At 43.0% G+C, this 21,109-nt stretch overlaps 1 protein-coding gene across 2 annotated transcripts in view; it reads right to left on the bottom strand.

Annotated features, from left to right (window-relative positions):
* Positions 1-21,109, bottom strand: part of LOC134944781 (dipeptidyl peptidase 4-like) — a 203,694-nt gene that overhangs the window by 62,079 nt on the left and 120,506 nt on the right. For both annotated transcript variants that reach the window (XM_063933634.1, XM_063933635.1), the window contains 3 exons: positions 15,805-15,908; positions 7,612-7,753; positions 5,968-6,006 (listed from right to left, as the gene is read on the bottom strand). In XM_063933634.1, coding sequence (XP_063789704.1) covers positions 5,968-6,006; positions 7,612-7,753; positions 15,805-15,908 — 285 coding nt within the window. The remainder of the gene's footprint in view (positions 1-5,967; positions 6,007-7,611; positions 7,754-15,804; positions 15,909-21,109) is intronic.

The raw sequence follows: 21,109 nt of genomic DNA, 5'->3' as shown, positions 1-21,109 counted from the left end.
AAAGAAAGAAAAAAAAATACCACAGTTAGGTGGTATATATTATAATAATAATACAATTATGGATGGACGGACTGCCTGCCGACTGCCGACACAGAGGTAGCCACAGCCGTGAACTACCGCACTGTACACTGGTTGATAAAGAGATAGTAGTATACTCGTAACAACTAGTATGACACTATGACGACGGTATAAAGAATGAAAAAAAAACCACGGTTAGGTGGTATATATTATAATAATAATACAATTATGGATGGACGGACTGCCTGCCGACTGCCGACACAGAGGTAGCCACAGCCGTGAACTACCGCACTGTACACTGGTTGATAAAGAGATAGTAGTATACTCGTAACAACTAGTATGACACTATGACGACGGTATAAAGAATGAAAAAAAAACCACGGTTAGGTGGTATATATTATAATAATAATACAATTATGGATGGACGGACTGCCTGCCGACTGCCGACACAGAGGTAGCCACAGCCGTGAACTACCGCACTGTACACTGGTTGATAAAGAGATAGTAGTATACTCGTAACAACTAGTATGACACTATGACGGTATAAAGAATGAAAAAAAAACCACGGTTAGGTGGTATATATTATAATAATAATACAATTATGGATGGACGGACTGCCTGCCGACTGCCGACACAGAGGTAGCCACAGCCGTGAACTACCGCACTGTACACTGGTTGATAAAGAGATAGTAGTATACTCGTAACAACTAGTATGACACTATGACGACGGTATAAAGAAAGAAAAAAAAATACCACAGTTAGGTGGTATATATTATAATAATAATACAATTATGGATGGACGGACTGCCTGCCGACTGCCGACACAGAGGTAGCCACAGCCGTGAACTACCGCACTGTACACTGGTTGATAAAGAGATAGTAGTATACTCGTAACAACTAGTATGACACTATGACGACGGTATAAAGAATGAAAAAAAAACCACGGTTAGGTGGTATATATTATAATAATAATACAATTATGGATGGACGGACTGCCTGCCGACTGCCGACACAGAGGTAGCCACAGCCGTGAACTACCGCACTGTACACTGGTTGATAAAGAGATAGTAGTATACTCGTAACAACTAGTATGACACTATGACGACGGTATAAAGAATGAAAAAAAAACCACGGTTAGGTGGTATATATTATAATAATAATACAATTATGGATGGACGGACTGCCTGCCGACTGCCGACACAGAGGTAGCCACAGCCGTGAACTACCGCACTGTACACTGGTTGATAAAGAGATAGTAGTATACTCGTAACAACTAGTATGACACTATGACGGTATAAAGAATGAAAAAAAAACCACGGTTAGGTGGTATATATTATAATAATAATACAATTATGGATGGACGGACTGCCTGCCGACTGCCGACACAGAGGTAGCCACAGCCGTGAACTACCGCACTGTACACTGGTTGATAAAGAGATAGTAGTATACTCGTAACAACTAGTATGACACTATGACGACGGTATAAAGAAAGAAAAAAAAATACCACGGTTAGGTGGTATATATTGTAATACAATTATGGATGGACGGACTGCCTGCCGAGTTCCGACTGCCGACACAGAGGTAGCCACAGCCGTGAACTACCGCACTGTACTGTGTCTGCTGCTAATATAGACTGGTTGATAAAGAGATAGTATACAATACATACAACAATATACTACTATACTGGTGGTCAGGCACTGGTCACCACTAGTCACACTGGCAGTGGCACTCCTGCAGCAAAAGTGTGCACTGTTTAATTTTAAATGAATATAATATTATGTACTCCTGGGGGCTCCTGCTATAACAACCTGCAGTGCTCCCCAGTCTCCCCCACAATTATTATAAGCTTTGCCTTTTATACATTGATGTGCAGCACACTGGGCTGAGCTGAGTGCACACAGACTGAGTCACACTGTGTGACTGGCTGCTGCTGTGTATCGTTTTTTTTCAGGCAGAGAACGGATATAGCAGAGAACGGATATATTATATTAAAATAAATAAAAGTTAACTAACAACAACTGCACTGGTCACTGTGGTAAACTCTGTCTGACTCTGCACAATCTCTCTCTCTCTTCTAATCTAATTTCTAATGGAGAGGACGCCAGCCACGTCCTCTCCCTATCAATCTCAATGCACGTGTGAAAATGGCGGCGACGCGCGGCTCCTTATATAGAATCCGAGTCTCGCGAGAATCCGACAGCGTCATGATGACGTTCGGGCGCGCTCGGGTTAACCGAGCAAGGCGGGAGGATCCGAGTCTGCTCGGACCCGTGAAAAAAACATGAAGTTCGTGCGGGTTCGGTTTCAGAGAAACCGAACCCGCTCATCTCTAGTTTTAATATCATCAGGCTGAACATTACTGGGAAACAGAATGTGTTTGTTGCCTTGGGTTACAACATACAGCTGCTCTCTGAATACCAATGCATCTAATGTAGAGAACTAAGTAAAACTGCATCATATTCAAAGGCCACAAAAATAAACCATATAATTATATACATACAAATAAAAGCACAACTAGAAGCACCAAAAAGATAAAGCTGATAAAGTGACAAAAGTGTAAAAAGTACACAAAGTGATAAAGTGTTTAGAAAGATATAAAGGACAGCATGCACATGTCAATAAATGAAAGTTGAACAAAGGTTATAACTAAGCTCCTTTAATTGTAACATCTGCATTGTTCAAGAAGATATTTGTAAATGTTTCTGTCCAGTTGTACAATGTGCAAATTGTACAGTTTCATTCGGAATAGAGCTGTAAATGTACAAGCTTGTAAGCTACGCTGGTAAGCAGAAGCAACTCATGTAGTATCTATTTCAGCCACAGTAATACCTATTCTATTTTCAAATGACTTCTTAAACAGTAATCAAGAATGTACAACTGTAATTTAAAAAAGGTGAATTTTACTTCTTAAGCGGCTTATTTGTAGTTTCATGCTGCAACTGAGCAGTTTGTCAGTTGACCTTTTACCCACCAATGTTATATATCAACTTTGTCAAGCTGTAACTGTTGAAATATTTGTTTAAACCACTGAACATTTGAAATACATTGGGGGTAATTCCAAGTTCATCGCAGCAGGAAATTTTTTAGCAGTTGGGCAAAACCATGTGCACTGCAGGGGAGGCAGATATAACATGTGCAGAGAGAGTAATGGGCACTACACACTAGCCGATCCGCCGCCAAGCTGCCCGACGGCGGATACGGCCGACGGGCGACCCGGCGGCGGGGGGGCAGTGACGGGGGGAGTGAAGTTTCTTCACTCCCCCCGTCACGCGGCTCCATTGAAGTGCAGGCAAATATGGACGAGATCGTCCATATTGGCCTGCATGCACAGCCGACGGGGGACCAGCGATGAACGAGCGCGGGGCCGCGCATCGTTCATCGCTGGAGCCTCCACACTGAAAAATATGAACGAGTTCTCGTTCATTTATGAACGAGATCGTTCATATCTTTCAAAAAAATCGGCCAGTGTGTAGGGCCTATTAGATTTGGGTGGGGTGAGTTCAATCTGCAATCTAAATTGCAGTTTTGCCCAACTGCTAAAAAAATTCCTGCTGCGATCAACTTGGAATTACCCCCATTGTGTAGAAGGCATGTTGTAACCAGGGCTGCCATCAGAAATTGTGGGGCCCGGGACTGATATAATAAGCAGGGCAACCCCCCCCCCCCTCCCCCCCCAAATAAAATAAAAATAAATAGTAAAATAAAGAATTATATATATATATGCACACACAATGCCCTTGTCACCATATTATGCCCCCAATCCTGCCCCCTCTTCAAACTATTGACTGCTATGGACCCCCATTCACCCACCCCGCTCGCTGCTTATGATGCCCGTTGCCCGCCACATCAGTGCAGCAGACACTCAGTATTCCATATGAAATACTATTGAAAATGTCCCTCCCAAAATGGTTGCCTCCTCCTCTAGCATATTTAATGACTGTTTTCTAGAAGCCAGCGGCCATTTTGGGAAGGACATTTTCAATAGTATTTCATACGGAATACTGAGTGTCTGCTGCACTGACACGGGGGGCGACGCGCATCATTAGCAGCAGGCGGGGGGAGAAATGAGCAGCCAGTGCCCTCCCTTCCTTGTCAGAGTGGCCGGGCCCGGGACAGCTGTACCCACAGCACCCCCTTGATGGCGGCCCTGGTTGTAACAGATAGAGAAGTGTTATTGCATAATGCTGTGTAGTTTTCAATCTGCCGCTTGCTGGAAAGTCCTAAAAATGTCATAAAAAAAACATGCAAATAATACAGCGGTTTCCAAACTTTTTTGAATCACAGCACCCTAGAATATCAGAATTTTTTTCATGGCACCCCTAGGCCAAAAATTTCTTATTGAGAAATTTAGAAAGAAATATTACATTAAGTAGATTGTGTTTATATGTCATCCTTAGGGTCAGTTATGTGGTGAGGGATAAGATTTGCTTCTGTTTGGCCACATATTTTATGACTGGCAGCCACCAGCACTGGTTTTGCCTATTATATTGACCATGAATAACTTGAATTGGTCCTGGACCACCAACCCAGGGCACCCCTGCAAGTGTCCCGAGGCACTCCAGGGAGCCACGGCACACAGTTTGGGAACCTCTGAAATAGTAGCATTAGCTTTTAGCTCCACCTGTGCATGTAGAATTTAGATTAATGTCACATGCCTGTGATAGTTATATTGGCCCTCATTCCGAGTTGTTCGCTCGGTATTTTTCATCGCATCGCAGTGAAAATCCGCTTAGTACGCATGCGCAATGTTCGCACTGCGACTGCGCCAAGTAACTTTACTATGAAGAAAGTATTTTTACTCACGGCTTTTTCTTCGCTCCGGCGATCGTAATGTGATTGACAGGAAATGGGTGTTACTGGGCGGATACACGGCGTTTCAGGGGCGTGTGGCTGAAAACGCTACCGTTTCCGGAAAAAACGCAGGAGTGGCCGGGGAAACGGTGGGAGTGCCTGGGCGAACGCTGGGTGTGTTTGTGACGTCAACCAGGAACGACAAGCACTGAAATGATCGCACAGGCAGAGTAAGTCTGGAGCTACTCTGAAACTGCTAACTCGTTTGTAATCGCAATATTGCGCGTACGTCGGTCGCAATTTTAAGAAGCTAAGATTCACTCCCAGTAGGCGGCGGCTTAGCGTGTGTAACTCTGCTACATTCGCCTTGCGAGCGAACAACTCGGAATGAGGGCCCTTGTGTGGTGTCTGTCATCCATTGGTATGTACAGACCATTCCACTGTCACATATGGAACATTTGTACAAGTTTTATCAATCAACTTTTGTTCAAACTTAACACAGTTATTATTATGAATGTAATATCACAGTTCCTAACTAGGCTTATTTTTTAGGTAGGATTTTTTTTTTCAATCTCCATAATCCAACACAATATCACAAAATGTAGTTGTCACTGACGGAACAAGCCAAGTCTACCAGGTTTTGTAAAAGGAAACTTCTACTTACTAATTCAGCCCAACTCTTTATATTAAGAGCCGGGGCTAAATGGAATAGCTTGTGAGGAGCCGGAGGTGTGGGACTCTGTTCCAGAATGCCCGTATGAATAACCAGTTTGGTTTTGCCTTGTAAATGATGGCCAGTAGGAGGGAGCCAGAAGTAGTGGCAGGCAGTAGGAGCCAGCAGCCAGAATGCAGCAGAATCCAGCATGGGGATGGGGGATGGGAGGGGGGAGAGTGTCCAGGCCCAAAACTCTTGTCACAGCAGTCCCCCCGTGATGACAGCCCTGGACGAGTGGTTCATTGTGTAGTGGTTAAATTGCAATTATGCTGACACACAATAGGAATGTTGCTGGAAAGGCGTAATACCAGCCTCTTGTGACCTTTATAATGTCACCTTATCTCCCTGTGTACGAGGCACAACAAATAGATTGCGTCTGAGAGATGTTGTATGTGCGTATGTCAGTGTATACAAATATCAATAAATAAACAATTAATACTTACATTTCCAACCCAACCAGTAGTACTGTACTCATATTGAGCCTGGATAATAGAGAAGCAGACACAAAAATCAAATACAGACAAGATAATAGGCACAGATACTGTATATTTTTCAAAGAAGAATGTTATATTCTCCTTAAACCAGCGTGTATCTTATGTGTCATGTTTTAGGTTATTTATTTTATTGTGTTGTACATGTCCTCAAGAAATAGCTGTATTTATTGTACTGTACTGCTGTGCTTTATACCTTATATTAACATCATTGGGTATAGTTGTTTATTTTCTCTCTTCCACAAATTGTGGAAGAGTAAGCAAAAATTAATTTGTATCTACCGACTCTGGGTGCATCACCAACTCAACAGCATTAGGGGGGCATTCCGTTTACTGTAAATTTTGTGATTACCTACTGACTGGTGTGGAATCACACACCTCTTTCTCTTGGTATACTGAAGTATGACAGGAAAGGCTCTGCCTCACCTGTCTCATCTCACCACACGTCACTGTAATAGACCTGTGTTTAGTTGTGATGGATGCTTTCCATACACAACACTAAAGGAAAATTTTGTTTAATTTCTTAGTAAGGAAAAATGAATTGATGGAATGAGGTACAAATGGTGGGGTATCCAGTCACATGGTCGAGAGTTACCATTCATATTCTCAACACCACAATGTTGACATGGTTCCACATCAGCAGGCACCATATCAACTAGGGAGGCGAATCCCGGGATCAGGATCGGCGGGATCCCGGGATTTAGGGCCAAAAACGGCCGGGATTCAATCCTGGGATTGGAAGGTCCAATCCCAGGGATTGAGGGATCAGCATTGAGCATCCACAGGATGCTCAGATGCTGCCCGGCTTCCTCCTTCCGGCTCCCCCGGTGCAGCGTGAGGTCACGCTGCGCCGTCAGTCGCTATTGGGGGAGAGAGAATGTGGAGTTCCCCGCCCGCCTGCGGTATATGGTTAGTTATGTGTGCAGGGTGGGCAGGGCAAGGGGGCGGCCACATAATTAAAAGTCAATTGGCCATTTTTTAATTGCGATACCCAGGATTGAAAAAATGGCCCGGGATTGGCTTCCCTAATATCAACATCCTCAAATCTTAGAATGCTGACATTTAGGGTTAGGCACCGCCGGTAGGGTTGGTGTTAGGGTTGGGCTGCAGAGGGGAGGGGTTGGATTAGGCACTATGGGGAGGTTTAGGGTTAAGGATTAGTGTTGGCGATAGGAGAAGAATACTCACGGGAAAGCCACTAGCATCAAAACGGACAGTCACATGACTGGTGGCACCCGGAATAAGAAACTGAAGATGTTACCAGAAAAGTGTCAACATGTCAGTCATGTAGAAATGATTGACATCAACATGATCACTGTTGACGTGCTGCATGTCGATATTTCAACCATGTTGACGCTATGAATGTTGACATGAGAACTGTTGACATAACATACCAGACCTGGTAGAGCTGATTTGTGTAGGCCTACACAGTATTATAGAATACAGCTACAGAATGTTCAGTGTAAAAGGTGGAAGGTGGATGAGACTAGAATTATAGCTTGTGAGCCTATAGGTTCTGGTGAAGTAAACCTGGCTCACTAATTACACTGGTAGTTTTCAGAAACAGAACAAAAGCCACCTTAATGATACACTTACAGGTACTAATGTACAATCCCATGTTGTAGTATCATCCATATAGTCACAATGGGTAAGTACTGAAACGTTCTGGATTCTTCGTAGCCACTGAACTGCAAACTTTTCATCTTTTGCCCAAGTCATGTCATTCAAGTAATAATCCCTAATATTATTACAGAGAAATAGGAGTACATTTCAGTTATGATTAAATATTAATATGCTACAGAATTAAATTATTCAATATTAAAAATATTAATGTTGTGTATCCCTCTCCCTCCCACAATATAGAGATATTGTATTGCAGTCGCATGTGTAATTCATTTTATGGGGCATATACTGTTACATTGAATGAATCCTTAAATACAGATTCCTTAAAGGCCCAGATTTATTAAGCCTTGGAGAGTGATACTGTAAATTGCAGGGTGATAATGTACCAACCAAACAGCTTCTAACTGTCATTTTTCACACACAGCCTGTGACATGGCAGTTAGGAACTGATTGGTTGGTACTTTATCACCGTGCAATTTTTCACTCTCCCATGCTTGATAAATCTGGGCTTATATATGTATAAGACACAATGGGGGAATATATTAAGGGGCATTTTACAGTGTGCATTGCAAACCACCGCTACTGAATGATGCTTCAAATCCAAACTGCATGATTTCTCATCCTGTGATTTGGAAGCATTAATCTCAAAGTGCATCCAGTGTGTGGCAATTTGCAAATCCTTGAATGATGTGCTTTAAAACTGCAAGTGAGACACGACACACAAAGTCTTGCAATATCACAACAGGAGGAATCTACAGGATGTCTACACTTGCTGCTGGTACATAAACACTTTATGAAACATTAAAAAGTGATAAGGGTGACAGAGTCAATTGTAAATATCAGAGATCAGCATCACATTGAAGCATTGACTCTTGACAAAATTAATCCTAATGTGTGTTTGTGTGAAATAAAATATAGATTGCAAACTCTACTGGGTCAAGGACTCTATAATAATACAGTACAGTAAATATGTTGTGTCTGTTTGGTGTTCCAAGTTGGCACAAAAATTATTTTCATGAAATTGCATAATTTTGTAGTGGAAACTCCTATAAATAACCTATACTTTGTTTCATCTCGATTTGTTAAGTTAAAGCTGAGCAAAACAAAAGCAAAATGTATTGGCACGTAAAGTAGGGGTGGACTTGAGAACTGGAGGCATGGTCAGCCATATGCAGACTATTCGCAAGTCAGTACAAGCAGAGATATTTATATATGCACTCAATATATGCAGCCGAAACAACAAATATTGTATACAGGGAGGCTCAACAGTAAGAGGCGAAGCTGCAGATAGAAGCTGGTAATTCTTCAGAAATCTCATGGAAACAGTGTGGTTGTATTTACTTTGTTAACCAGTAGAGGGTGCACTATAACTATTTTAACTGCATCCAAACCATTAACCAGGCATGTCCAAACTGCGGCCCTCCAGCTGTTGAGAAACTACACATCCCAGCATGCCCTGACACAGCTTTAGCATTCTCTGACAACAAAACTGTGTCAGGGCATGCTGGGTTATGTAGTTTCACAACAGCTGGAGGGCCGCAGTTTGGACATGCCTGCATTAGACTGTTTCCTTATGTTTCAGTCTGTATTTCTGTCAATTGCTATTTACAAGCTGACTTTTTACTTCTAAGCATAGCTGTCTATTCAATTATTTTACATGTCACTTATTGCAATATTAAATAAAAGCACGTTGATTATAGTTAATTTATTAACTCAAGAACCACGGAAACTAAAGAACAAAATGAAGCTGATGGGTAGCATAGAATTCAGTGTGTGACAATTGACATTTCTGTGAAATGTTCTACACTTTAAAATATTCTGAGTAAAAGAGATATTTTGAAGTATCAACACAGCTGGCACTGAAACAATGTAACTTTTCACCAACATATCTGCCATTACTTCTATAGATCATGACTTACACATGACAGTGTATCTCTGTGTGTATAACTGTGCCCAAATAATGGGTGCTCACTGCCACATCTTTGTGCTTTATCACCCAATCCAATGTGTAGGATTATTGCAGTATGAAAATTGGAATGCCAATAGTCACGTATTTTACATGTGGAAATGCCATTTCTGATAGCTTACAAGGGAACGGATGTAGTTGGCATCCCAATGGTCAAAATGCCAATGGTCAGGAGACCTCTAAGGAAACCCAATGCCAGAATCCTGACAGTCAGCATCCCAATCGTGAGTACCAGGGGCATAAGTTTATAGTAGACAGCCGGAGGCTAAATAGATGATGGTGCCCCCCCAACACAGCCACATATACACACACATGCATACAAATACACATACAGCATCCATATATACACACAGCCATACACACACACACACACACACACAAATACATAGACACACACACACATACACCCCAATCACATATATACATATACACACACAGCCACATATATACTATATAAATGCAAACACACACATATACATATGCACACACACATATACATTTACACACACACAGCCATTGTCCAGACCCACCAGCCGCCAGTCCCCTCTTCTCACCAGTTTCTCCCCACATTGCAGCAGCTCCTGGACGTTGGGGGTGAAGGAAAGGGAGTTAGTTGGTTCCGCAGAAGGTAGCCGGACAGCCACGGTGTCAGCGGGAGCCTGTGTGTCTGCGGGAGGGAGCCGGTGTCATGGGGAGAGAGCCGGGAAGCATGCGTGTCAGCAGGAGAGAGCCCGTCAGAATGCAGATTCTGGGCGCGGGACTCGGGAGCTGGGGTGTCAGTCGGGACGGGCGCCAGCAAACCCCACATCCCCTTTGCTAATACAGTGGAAGTTACTGGTGCACAGTGATGGAAGTGCACCAGAGGCAATGGACAAGGTGCCCCTTTACTGCTGGAGCTCGGCGGCAACCGACTCCATTGCCTCCGGTACTTCCACCACTGGTGAGTACGCCAGGGAGGGTTAGGGTCAGTGGTGCAAGTAGACATTTTTTCTTAGTGGTACTGATAGTAAAAATGGGCGTGGTCATGTGTCTTGAGGGTGTGTGGTCACATGAAACTAGGGGAGTGGCTACATGACAATAGGGGCATACCCACATTATGCCACACACTGTAATGCCCATTACACATTATGCCACACACCATAATGCTTATTCACATTATGACACACACCGTAATGCTTATTACACATTATGCCACACACCATAATGCCCATTACACATTATGCCACACACCGTAATTTTTATTCACATTATGCCACACACTGTAATGCCCATTACACATTATGGCACACGCCGTAATTCTTATTCACATTATGCCACACACTGTAATGCCGATTACACATTATGCCACACCGTAATGCTAATTACAAATTATGCCACACACCATAATGCCCATTATACATTATGCCAGACACCATAACACCCATTACACATTATGCTGCACACCGTAATGTCTATTACATAGTATGCCACACACAGTTATGCCACTAACACCATTTTACAAAAATGCCCCTTATAAATTATGCCTCAGTCATGGGCTGGTGGTACTGCGTACCACCATCATATTTCTTAATGGTACTCCGTACCACCCCGTACCACCATACTTTCAGCACTGGTTAGGCTTAGGCTGTGGGGGGAGGGGGTATAAGGAGAAGGGTTAGCAGGCTTACTAATATGTGTCTGGATAATGACTGTCAGGATGCTGCTGTCGGTATTCATTTCTAACGACCTGCATCCTGACTGTCGGGATCTCATAGCCCAACCTATTTACTATCATATATACCCCACCCATTAATTTACACATTTCAGTTTATTCTACAAATACATATACTGATAATTTTATACAATCCTTAATTTCAGCTGATAAACATTTTAATTGTCCTATTTTCACAATGCACTGGTCTACCTGTGCATCATCCTTAGCATAAGTATGCTTAAATGGAAGCAATTAACTCAAATTACTAGATACAGTAAGGCAGGGGTCAGGGAACTTTTTTACCTTTTACCCCAAAATATATTTAGATACGCCGACGGTACCCACTTGATTTGAAAGGGTGGAAATCATATATAATTGTGCATATAAACTGGTTATCACTGTTTATATGGCATTTCTGAGATAGTGTGTGTGTGTGTGTGTGTGTGTGTGTGTGTGTGTGTGTGTGTGTGTGTGTGTATATATATATATATATATATATAATTATTATAATAATTTTTTTCCCGCCAATTATTTTTTTGCAATGGATGGGTTAATTAACACTTTCTCTCCAAAACACCAGAATGAATGTAAGAAAGATGGAGAGAGGGGAAGGGGGTAGGAGGAACACGACTTTTAGGAGACAGATGGTCACATCCTCACCTCAGTAATGTCAGTGAGAATTTCCCATTGTTATGTGGGCCACTGTCCGATCCTGCGCAACTCCGTCAGCGGTCAGCCACAGAACACTTCAAGTTCTGTGTGTGGGTTGGCAGGCCGCGGTCGGGAGGACAGGACAGCAAAGGACGGACGGGCATGAGGGAGCGCGGTGTGACATCAGCCCGTCACACCGCGGCCAGGAACATAGCACAGGGCAGTCAAGAGCACCGCGCAGGGTGGGCTGGAGCGAGCGCGGTGTGACATCAGCACGTCACATCGCGAGCCGGCCAGTGCTGGACGGGGCTGTGTCTCGGTAGCGCGACCGTCCATTACCCCCAGGAATTTCATTTTTACCCCATTTGGGGTAATTTATCCCTGTTCCCTGACCACTGCAGTAAGGCAATTGCAAACAACTGTTTTATGTTTTACTTTTCCAATAATTAAGTTAATTGATATATGTTACAAACGAGTGTGGTATGCAGGTCGACCACACTTAGGTCGACAGTGTCTAGGTCGACAGGGATTCTAGGTCGACAGGTCAAAAGGTCAACATGAGGTTTTTTTATTTTTTATTTTGGTGTCCGGGAACCCCAATTAGTGCACCATGTCCCCTCGCATGGCTTGCTTCGCTCGACATGCTTCGGGCAAGGTGCCTCGCTCCTCTACTGCTACGCTCGGTACAGGTTACTATTCCCAATCATAGTCCACGTGGATCGTTAAGTAAGAAAAAGTAAAAAAAAAAAAAAAAGAAAAAAAAAATGTAAAAACTTATGTCAACCTTTTGACCTGTCGACCTAGAACATGTTGACCTAGAAACCCTGTCAACCTAGTTACTGTCGACCAGTAGTGGTCAACCTAGACATTTTCGACCTAAGTGTGGTCGACCTAGAGACCGGATACCGTTACAAATGTGGACCACTTGCAGATTGAGGATCTTACAGTAAATATTGTAGGGAATATCCTTTATATACTGTAGTGAAAGTGGTACAGATTGAGTGCACTTTAGTGAATATTTTATATTGCAACATGGTGGACACGTCACAACTACACACATTAGCCCTAGCGAGCAAGCTGGAATAACAAGTTGTCTAATAGTTTGTTTCTAAATATATGATCTATTGTATAACCAGCTAATGAGTCAGTCTAGCAACTGTGCCGTAAAAGCTGGACTGAGGCCCACCCATTCCCTCCTTTCTCCTCCCCTCCCAACTCTCACAGGTTGCCTGCCTCTTCTCCCCCAGCAAACCAGGCTCCTCCTCTCATTGAAGGAAGTGCAAAAACAGGCAGCTCCCACAGGAAAAGGTCCCAAATTGCTCCCTTCCAACAAACATACACATGGAATAAAAGGTCTTGAGCAGGAAAAGAGAGTGAGGAAGAAGGGATCGAGAGGGGAGGATGAGGGAAAAGGATAAAGGAAGAGAGAAAGAAGGGAGGGAGAGAGATTGATGGCATAGAGAGCTGGGAGGAAAAAGGAGATGGTGAGAGGGAAAGATTGGAGGAAGAAAGGGAGAGATGGAGGTATAGAGAGATGGGAGGAAGTGGTAGAGAGAGAGAGAGAGAGAGAGAGAGAGAGAGAGAGAGAGAGAGGGGGAAGAGGGGAAAATAGATGTGAAAAAGGAGGGAAAGAAATGACAGAAAGAGGGACAGATATGGGAGGAAGAGATAAAGATGGTTGACGGAGAGAAATGAGAGAGATGCGAGGTAGAGGGGGAAAGAGAGAGAGAGGGATGGAGAAGAGGTAGAGAGAGAAATTTGAGGGAAGAGAGTGGATAAAAAACTTCTGCAATGCTAGTGACCTAGCAAATGGCTGATTAAAATAACTAGTACATCATAGCAGTGCTTGTGTGGTGGTACGGGTTGGTATACCGTTAAGAAATTGTCAACCGGTACGCCATACTGCCTGACCAGCTTACAGCCACCATTACTTACTAACTGCGCTGCTGAGCAAAATAAACAGTGTTAAGGCTGTGTGACAGCTCTTCCTATCTAGCCAGGGCTGCCGGGAGCACAACGTTGATGTTGTGATGTCACACTCCCTGTCCTAACATGAAAAGGAGCTGTCTGCTTTGCACTTCATGCAGCATCCCTACCTGGCCTCACTGTCCTCCTCTAAGAGACTGTGTATCTGAGAGGCACAGGGGGGAGATGATGGTGTGGCTGAGAGAAGCAGGGGGGAGATGATTTTGTGGCTGAGAAATGCAGGGGGCAGTAAACTGGAAAGATAGGACACTGGCGTGATGGGCAAGAGGCTGGAGAGACACAGGGGGCAGAAAGGGTGATCAGATGGCACAAGTCTGATTGGACCTCTGTTCCAAGGGGTTGGGTATGGGATCCTGGCAGTTGGGATGCCATCGGTTAGACTACCGACACCAACATCTTAACTGCAATAATCCTGACACTTGCACATAACTAAACTAACCTTACCGCTTACACTACCTCTAACCATAGCCCTCCCTTCATGCAGCCTAACCTTAACTTCCCCCTCCTGCATTCTTACCCTAACCCTACTCCCAGTGCCTAACCATAACCTCCCCCCACCGCAGCCTTACCCTCTCTGGCATACTTACGTTCAGGATGCCAACTACGTCAAATTCCCAGAGTGACAAGAAATGGGTGGCGTATCATATGAACACATCCTATTTCAAGTGACCACGCCCCTCATGACATGTGGCCACACCCATTTTTTCACATGTCTTCAGCGCATGGACAGAGTACCACTAAAATGTTTTTAGAACATGTACCACTGGCACAGTACAATATAATGTTAAAACATCACTGTTCACTATTCATCTATTAACAGCTGGGTGGGACATAATTATTAAGGAGTTTATTTTCATAAAATATTAAGTGATGCCAAGTACAGGGTGGACTGAAAAGAAATAAATATTCTTAAAACATAAAAAAAAAAAAAAAAAGGAAAAACTGAAGTATATGAAAAGTAAACTTTCTCCATGGTGAGAAAGAGCTAAAGATAATATAATTAAGTGAACAGGCAGACTTGCCAACTCTTCTTAAGCACTTAAAGCAAAGCAAATCACTTGGTCAAACTTCCAATAAGTCACAGACCACATAAATTAAAACCTTAACTTGCAGATCTGTTTTGCCCTTACTAAAGTACAGTCAGTACTATATTTTGTTTACAGGTTATATTTTTTGTGTGCCATTGTGCAGTCTATACTTTCAGATGGATCTTCAAACATTGACCACAATAGCTCCTCTGTAATTATATCAGTTACTTTTTAGGTTATTGTGCATCTCAAAGGACCTAATTCTGACCTGATCACTAGGCTGCATTTTCATACAGCTGGCAATCAGGTCTAAACTGCGCATGCGTATGCACCACAATGCGTAGGCGCGTCACACGGGTACAAAGCGGATCACCGCTCAGCATGGGTTTGTGTGAAGGATCCGTTCGCACGGGCATTCGCAAGGAGATGACAGGAAGAAGACATTTTTTGGGAGTGTTTGGAAAAACGTAGGCGTGTCCAAGCATTTTCAGGGAGGGTTCCTGACATCAGTTTCGGTCCAGGCTGAAGTGTTCGCAGCCGCTAAGTAAGTCCTGATCTACTCAGAGACTGCACAAAATCTGTTTGTACAGCTCTGTTACACATGCGTTCGCACACTTGCAAAGCGAAAATACACTCCCCTATGGGCAGCGACTATGCAAACGCAGGACTGCAAAAACACCCTAGCAAGCGAACAGGTCTGAATTAGCCCCAATGTCAGTACGGACTCTGCAAGTTCCCTTCTCCCAATAGATATTTAAATATATACCATGATCAGTTGGACAAAAAAAAAATATATATATATATAATAATAATAATAATAATAATAATATTTAATGACTTACCCAGATCTTATGTCCATTGGTGGCATAATTTCCTTGGGGGATATAGTTGTAAGAGATTCTATATTTATAACAAATAGTTTCACTGTTGGGTTTTTAGTTCCAGCCTTCAAAGAAAAATATTAAGAATCAATATAAACATTAGTTTATTAGATCATATGGCATTGACCCAACAGTAGTGGTCACATAATGGAGGTGATATTGGAAATTTGGCAATACACAACACTGCGTGTCACCAAAATAAACTGCATACACCAGTACAGTCTTAACAGACTGGATATTTTTTATGCAGCCAATAAAATCTTGTTGGCCAACGATGGCTCCTTTACTGTATGTGTGGCCACCTTCAAATAACATTCATGTGGGTGTGCTTGAATCTGTACAATTTGTCTGGCCAAACTGGGAAGTGGGCTGTTACTAGGATAAAGCAACATGATGAGCCCATTCATGGCCATCTTAGATAGAAACTTCTTCCATTTACCTACGACTCAAATAATAGTTCAAAATCCAGAATTTGATATAGAGATAGGAATGTACCTGTGTTCTTTAAGTGGATAGATTTTGTAAATTTCAGTATTACTATATGAAGCTTGCTTAATCAAGTAGGAGCTACATTAAGTGCAGGCCTGCCAAGCACATTTGTATGGGCTAGATGCATCATCGCTTGGAGAGTGATAAAATGGAGAGTGATAAATGACCAGCCAATCAGCTCCGAACTGTCATTTTTCAAACAGGGCCTGTGACATGGCAGTTAGAAGCTGATTGACTGGTGTTTTTTCTCTGTCCATTTTATCACTCTCCAAGCGATGGTGCATCTATCCCTACGTATACTACATTCACATCACTGTCCTTTTAACCAGTGGCGGCTCCAGAGCTGGGGCTGCAGCCCAGTCCAAAATTCAAATAGGGGAGCCACATGCTGTGCGCGGTTATTCGACGATTATTGATGGATTTGTGTGTGCACTGGGAATATGCACGCAGTTGTTGTGCCTTTGCTATTGCTCTGTGCTTTTTAGGGCTGCTGGTTTTTGGAATAATTTCACACATTCTCAGTGTGCACAATCGCAGCTGCAATCGCCATAGCGTCCATCAATGAATTAGGCCAGATATTAATAATACTGTAAAGGATCTATATGACAGGTCCACAATACATGATTTTAGTTGTTTTTATCAATCTTAAAAGAAATAAAGACACACTTGAGGATCTGCACACATTTCTAATAAACAGGGGCCCAAACCCTATTCATGAAGCAGTGAAAAGTGTGAAGGATTGTGCCAGTGGAGAAGTTGCCCATGGCAACCAATCAGCATTGATTGGTTGCCATACTATGCAACTTCTCCACCAGCTCACTTCTCCATGCTTTTCACTGCTTCATGTGTGGACCCCTCAGTACACTGCATTATCCCCATTCATTCTGTTATTCCATCTCTGCAGTACAGCAACTCTGCCATCCAGTGATGCCACCATGGCTACACGGAATGTTATACCTCTTGTGCTGTCCATGTCAAGCCACTTCTACAAAATGTTACAGGGCCACTTTTAGTTCCCAATCCGCCCACGACTGTGGCTGTAGGAATTATGGGCCTCACTCATAGATGGGACGCAGTGCACATCGCTCCTGTGTCTTTGTATCCCCGCCCCAAACGGTGACAGGCTGCGGCTTAGGGGACACTGTGTGCGAAGACGCTGGACCCATTCTTCACATGCATAGAACAGGTCCTGTGCATGCACAGATGCCCCACCATCGGAGATGTATGTAAATCTGAACTAGAGGAATCACTGCAGCTTCTTGCATGTGATATGTACAGTATTGTCCAATAGGAGATTTTATGTTCGATTTTGAAGTGGACATCCAAAACCGCACAAGAAACCACTAATCAAAATTAGAGATGTGCAGGTTCAGATTTTCCGGAATTCAAAACGGCATCTTCTTGGCTCAGCTGTCACATAGCCAATAAGATAAATCCAGATAATTCCAAACTTGCAATAAATATGTCGAAAAGAACCCGCACATCTCTAGTCAAAATTGACACACATGGAATTACCACAAGTCAAAATCAACACACAAGTTAAGATTGACACGCATCGAATGTTAGTAAATATTCAATTTGGATAGTAAAAAATGTTGATTTGATTCGATTTCAATTGATTGAAATCGACCTTAACATTGAATACAAAATTGAACATTAGCAAATATACCCCCAAATGTCAGACACAGTACGTTTACATTTCACATGCGGTTGTACTGGTCTGAGTTGCCTGTATGACGATTTCTGTAAAGAAATTCTTTAAGCAGGTTTATTCAATTGTCATGCACTAGACTACGAGTGACTTTAATGCTCTTTTCTGCCCTTAACAAGCCCGTTTCTCTAAACCATACAGAGGGAGACTCTTTCATTGAAATTTCGACAGTGACCAAAGATGGCAGAAAACTATGATAACAATGTTTCTAATTGGTGCTAAGATAGGGTAAGTGAGTTAAGAGCTGTAATTTAGGGGAACATTTACTAAGCAGTGATAGAGAAGTGAGCCAGTGGAGAATTTGCCCATGGCAACCAATCAGCACTGAAGTAACATCTAAAATTTGCATATTATAAAATTATACAGAGCTGCTGATTGGTTGATGGGGCAACTTCTCCACTGGCTCACTTCTCCACTCTTATCACTGCTTAATAAATGTCCCCTTAATTTTTTTTACTTATGGGAATATAATGAAATGCATAAATGTAACCCTCTCTATGCAATTCTTGCTAAAAATGTATGCTCAGTATTGTGTTAGCGTGGTTTTGCAGTTGTTAATTTATACATACTTATATAAGAACATATGGAAAAATGAAAACTGCAAGATAAACTGAGCCACCAGCCAAGACGCCTTTATGGGTAAAAGGAAAGGAAAATGCCACTACTGTCGATGTCTATGTTTACATGTCCTAAAGAAGTTACAAACCTGCCTTCATACAGAATAACACAACATATGGTGCCTCAGCTACTGCAGGGTATTCTGGGTAATGACACGCATTGGCTATTTGCCTTTACGCTCCCTGTATGGATCCCTTAAACATATGTCTGATGTTTTTGCATCACTGTTCAAGAGACGCAGATGAGGCGTGCCAAAATTCTCTGGCAGACCAACCTGGCTGAATATAATTAGTATAATGATTGTTTTCTGGCTACTGTACTGTGAATCTTTATATTTCTCTTGACAACTATGTAGGTATTGGATAAGCCCCATGATAATAAATATTACTTTTAAAGTATGAATGATAATGAAACTATTAAGGTGAATACATTTAAAGCTGATCAGTCGCCAAAGACAAATCCAGTAAAACTTAAATTATGTGCTGTATGCAAGGGCATAGCTGCCATAGGTGCAGGCAGTGCAGCTGCTATGGGGCCCAGAGCTGACAGGGGCCCACCTTCCCTGTCAAAATGACATGTGTTATATACATTTTTCGCCATTGGGTGGTACATAGGGGTCCTTTCAAACTTTTTCCTTGTGGCCTGCAATATATCTAGGAATGCCCCTGGACCTGTTCATTGTAATGTGGATAATGCATTGTCCCTATTTATTCTGTTATTCCATCTCTGCAGTAAAGCAACTCTGCCACCCAGTGATTCTGCCATGACCACACATTATGTTATACCTCTTGTGCTGCCCTTTTAGTCCTCAATCCTCCCTGGTCTCAGACACAACTGCAGCAAAAGATGCAAGGAAGGCTGCAATTGTGTACAATCAGGTCCTATGAGGAGGAATCCCTCTTCCTATACAGACCCCACCCCGTTCAGACTGCACCCTCTTTAGGGCTGCTTCCAGAAATTTCTCGGGCTGGTTTTCCATCCCAATCCGCCCCAGTGCAGCACGAAACATTGGAAAACAATAATTGGCATAAAGCAAACAATGGTGGCAACCATTATTCTCATGACATTGAATGGAAAAATTATTAAAAAAAACATTATGGAAAAATATTTGTGCATGCTCTGTATGTAAAAATGTAATATTTGCATCCATACACAGAGATCCATCTGACTTAGAATCAGCCCCATTGCATGGTACTTGGAATAAGCATGTTTTGCTGGTTTAAATTTGCAGTTTAGAGAAACCATGCTGCACTACAAGTGAAGCAGATTGAAAATATGCAGAAATATTTAGAGTTGGGAGTGGTATGTCTGGGCTGAACTCTAAACTAAATTGTCAAATAAAGTGGTCCTGCATTTGTGGGCTGCATGCCAAAGCATACAGTATTTACCCTGCATAACAAAATAAATAAATATTGTATTTGCACCCATCACATTGCAACATGGATTGTCCAGATGCAAAGTTACATCTTTTCTTTGCTTTTATCGCAACTGAATCAGCCGCATGTGCACATCGGGGGTCATTCCGAGTTGATTGCTCGCTAGCAGTTTTTAGCAGCCATGCAAACGCTATGCCGCCACCCACTGGGAGTGTATTTTAGCTTAGCAGAAGTGCGAACGGTTGTATCGCAGAGCGGCTACAAATTTTTTTTGTATAGTTTCAGAGTAGCTCAAAACCTACTCAGCGCTTGCGATCACTTCAGACTATTCAGTTCCGGATTTGACATCACAAACCCGCCCAGCCACGCCTGGGTTTTTCCTGGCACGCCTGAAAACGGTCAATTGCCACCCAGAAACGCCCACTTCATGTCAATCACTCTGCAGCAAGCAGTGTGACTAAATGCATCGCTAGACCCTGTGCAAAACGACATCGTTCATTGTGCCCGTACGTCGTGCGTGCGCATTGCGCCGCATCCGCATGCGCAGAACTGCTGTTTTTTAGCCTGATTGCTGTGCTGCGAACAAATGCAGCTAGCGATCAACTCGGACTGAACCCCATGATCATTACTGATAAAAGAGAAATTATCAGGGACAAAAATCTTTCAACAGTGAATATCACTAAACATAAGGGACTGTTGTCAACTATTCATGATATGGGTAATTGGTGAGTCACAAGTAGTCTGGGCCCAGGACAGTTGTGCTAGGGGCACAACTGTCCTGGGACTGGGAGAGTGGAGTGCCCGGGCTGCCCGCCTCCCACTGCTGCCCACTGCTGCTCGCTGCTAAGAGGGCCTCAGCTGGAAATATTGAAAATGTCCCTACCAAAATGGTCGCCGCCTCAGAGGAGTTATTTTAAATGCTAGAGGAGGTGGCGGCCATTTGGGGGGGGGGGGGGGGGCAGTTTCAAAAGGTTTAATGGACAGGCATGTACAGTGGACCCCATTGGGACTACGGACCTGCGGCAGCCAGGAAAGGGTTCCCCTGACAATGAGTAGAACCCCCTGATAGCAG

This window comes from Pseudophryne corroboree, chromosome 7 (genome assembly GCF_028390025.1).
Source record: "Pseudophryne corroboree isolate aPseCor3 chromosome 7, aPseCor3.hap2, whole genome shotgun sequence".
NCBI lineage: Eukaryota > Metazoa > Chordata > Amphibia > Anura > Myobatrachidae > Pseudophryne > Pseudophryne corroboree.
Note: the sequence above shows the minus strand (reverse complement) of the source record. Positions and strands in the feature narration are given on the sequence as shown.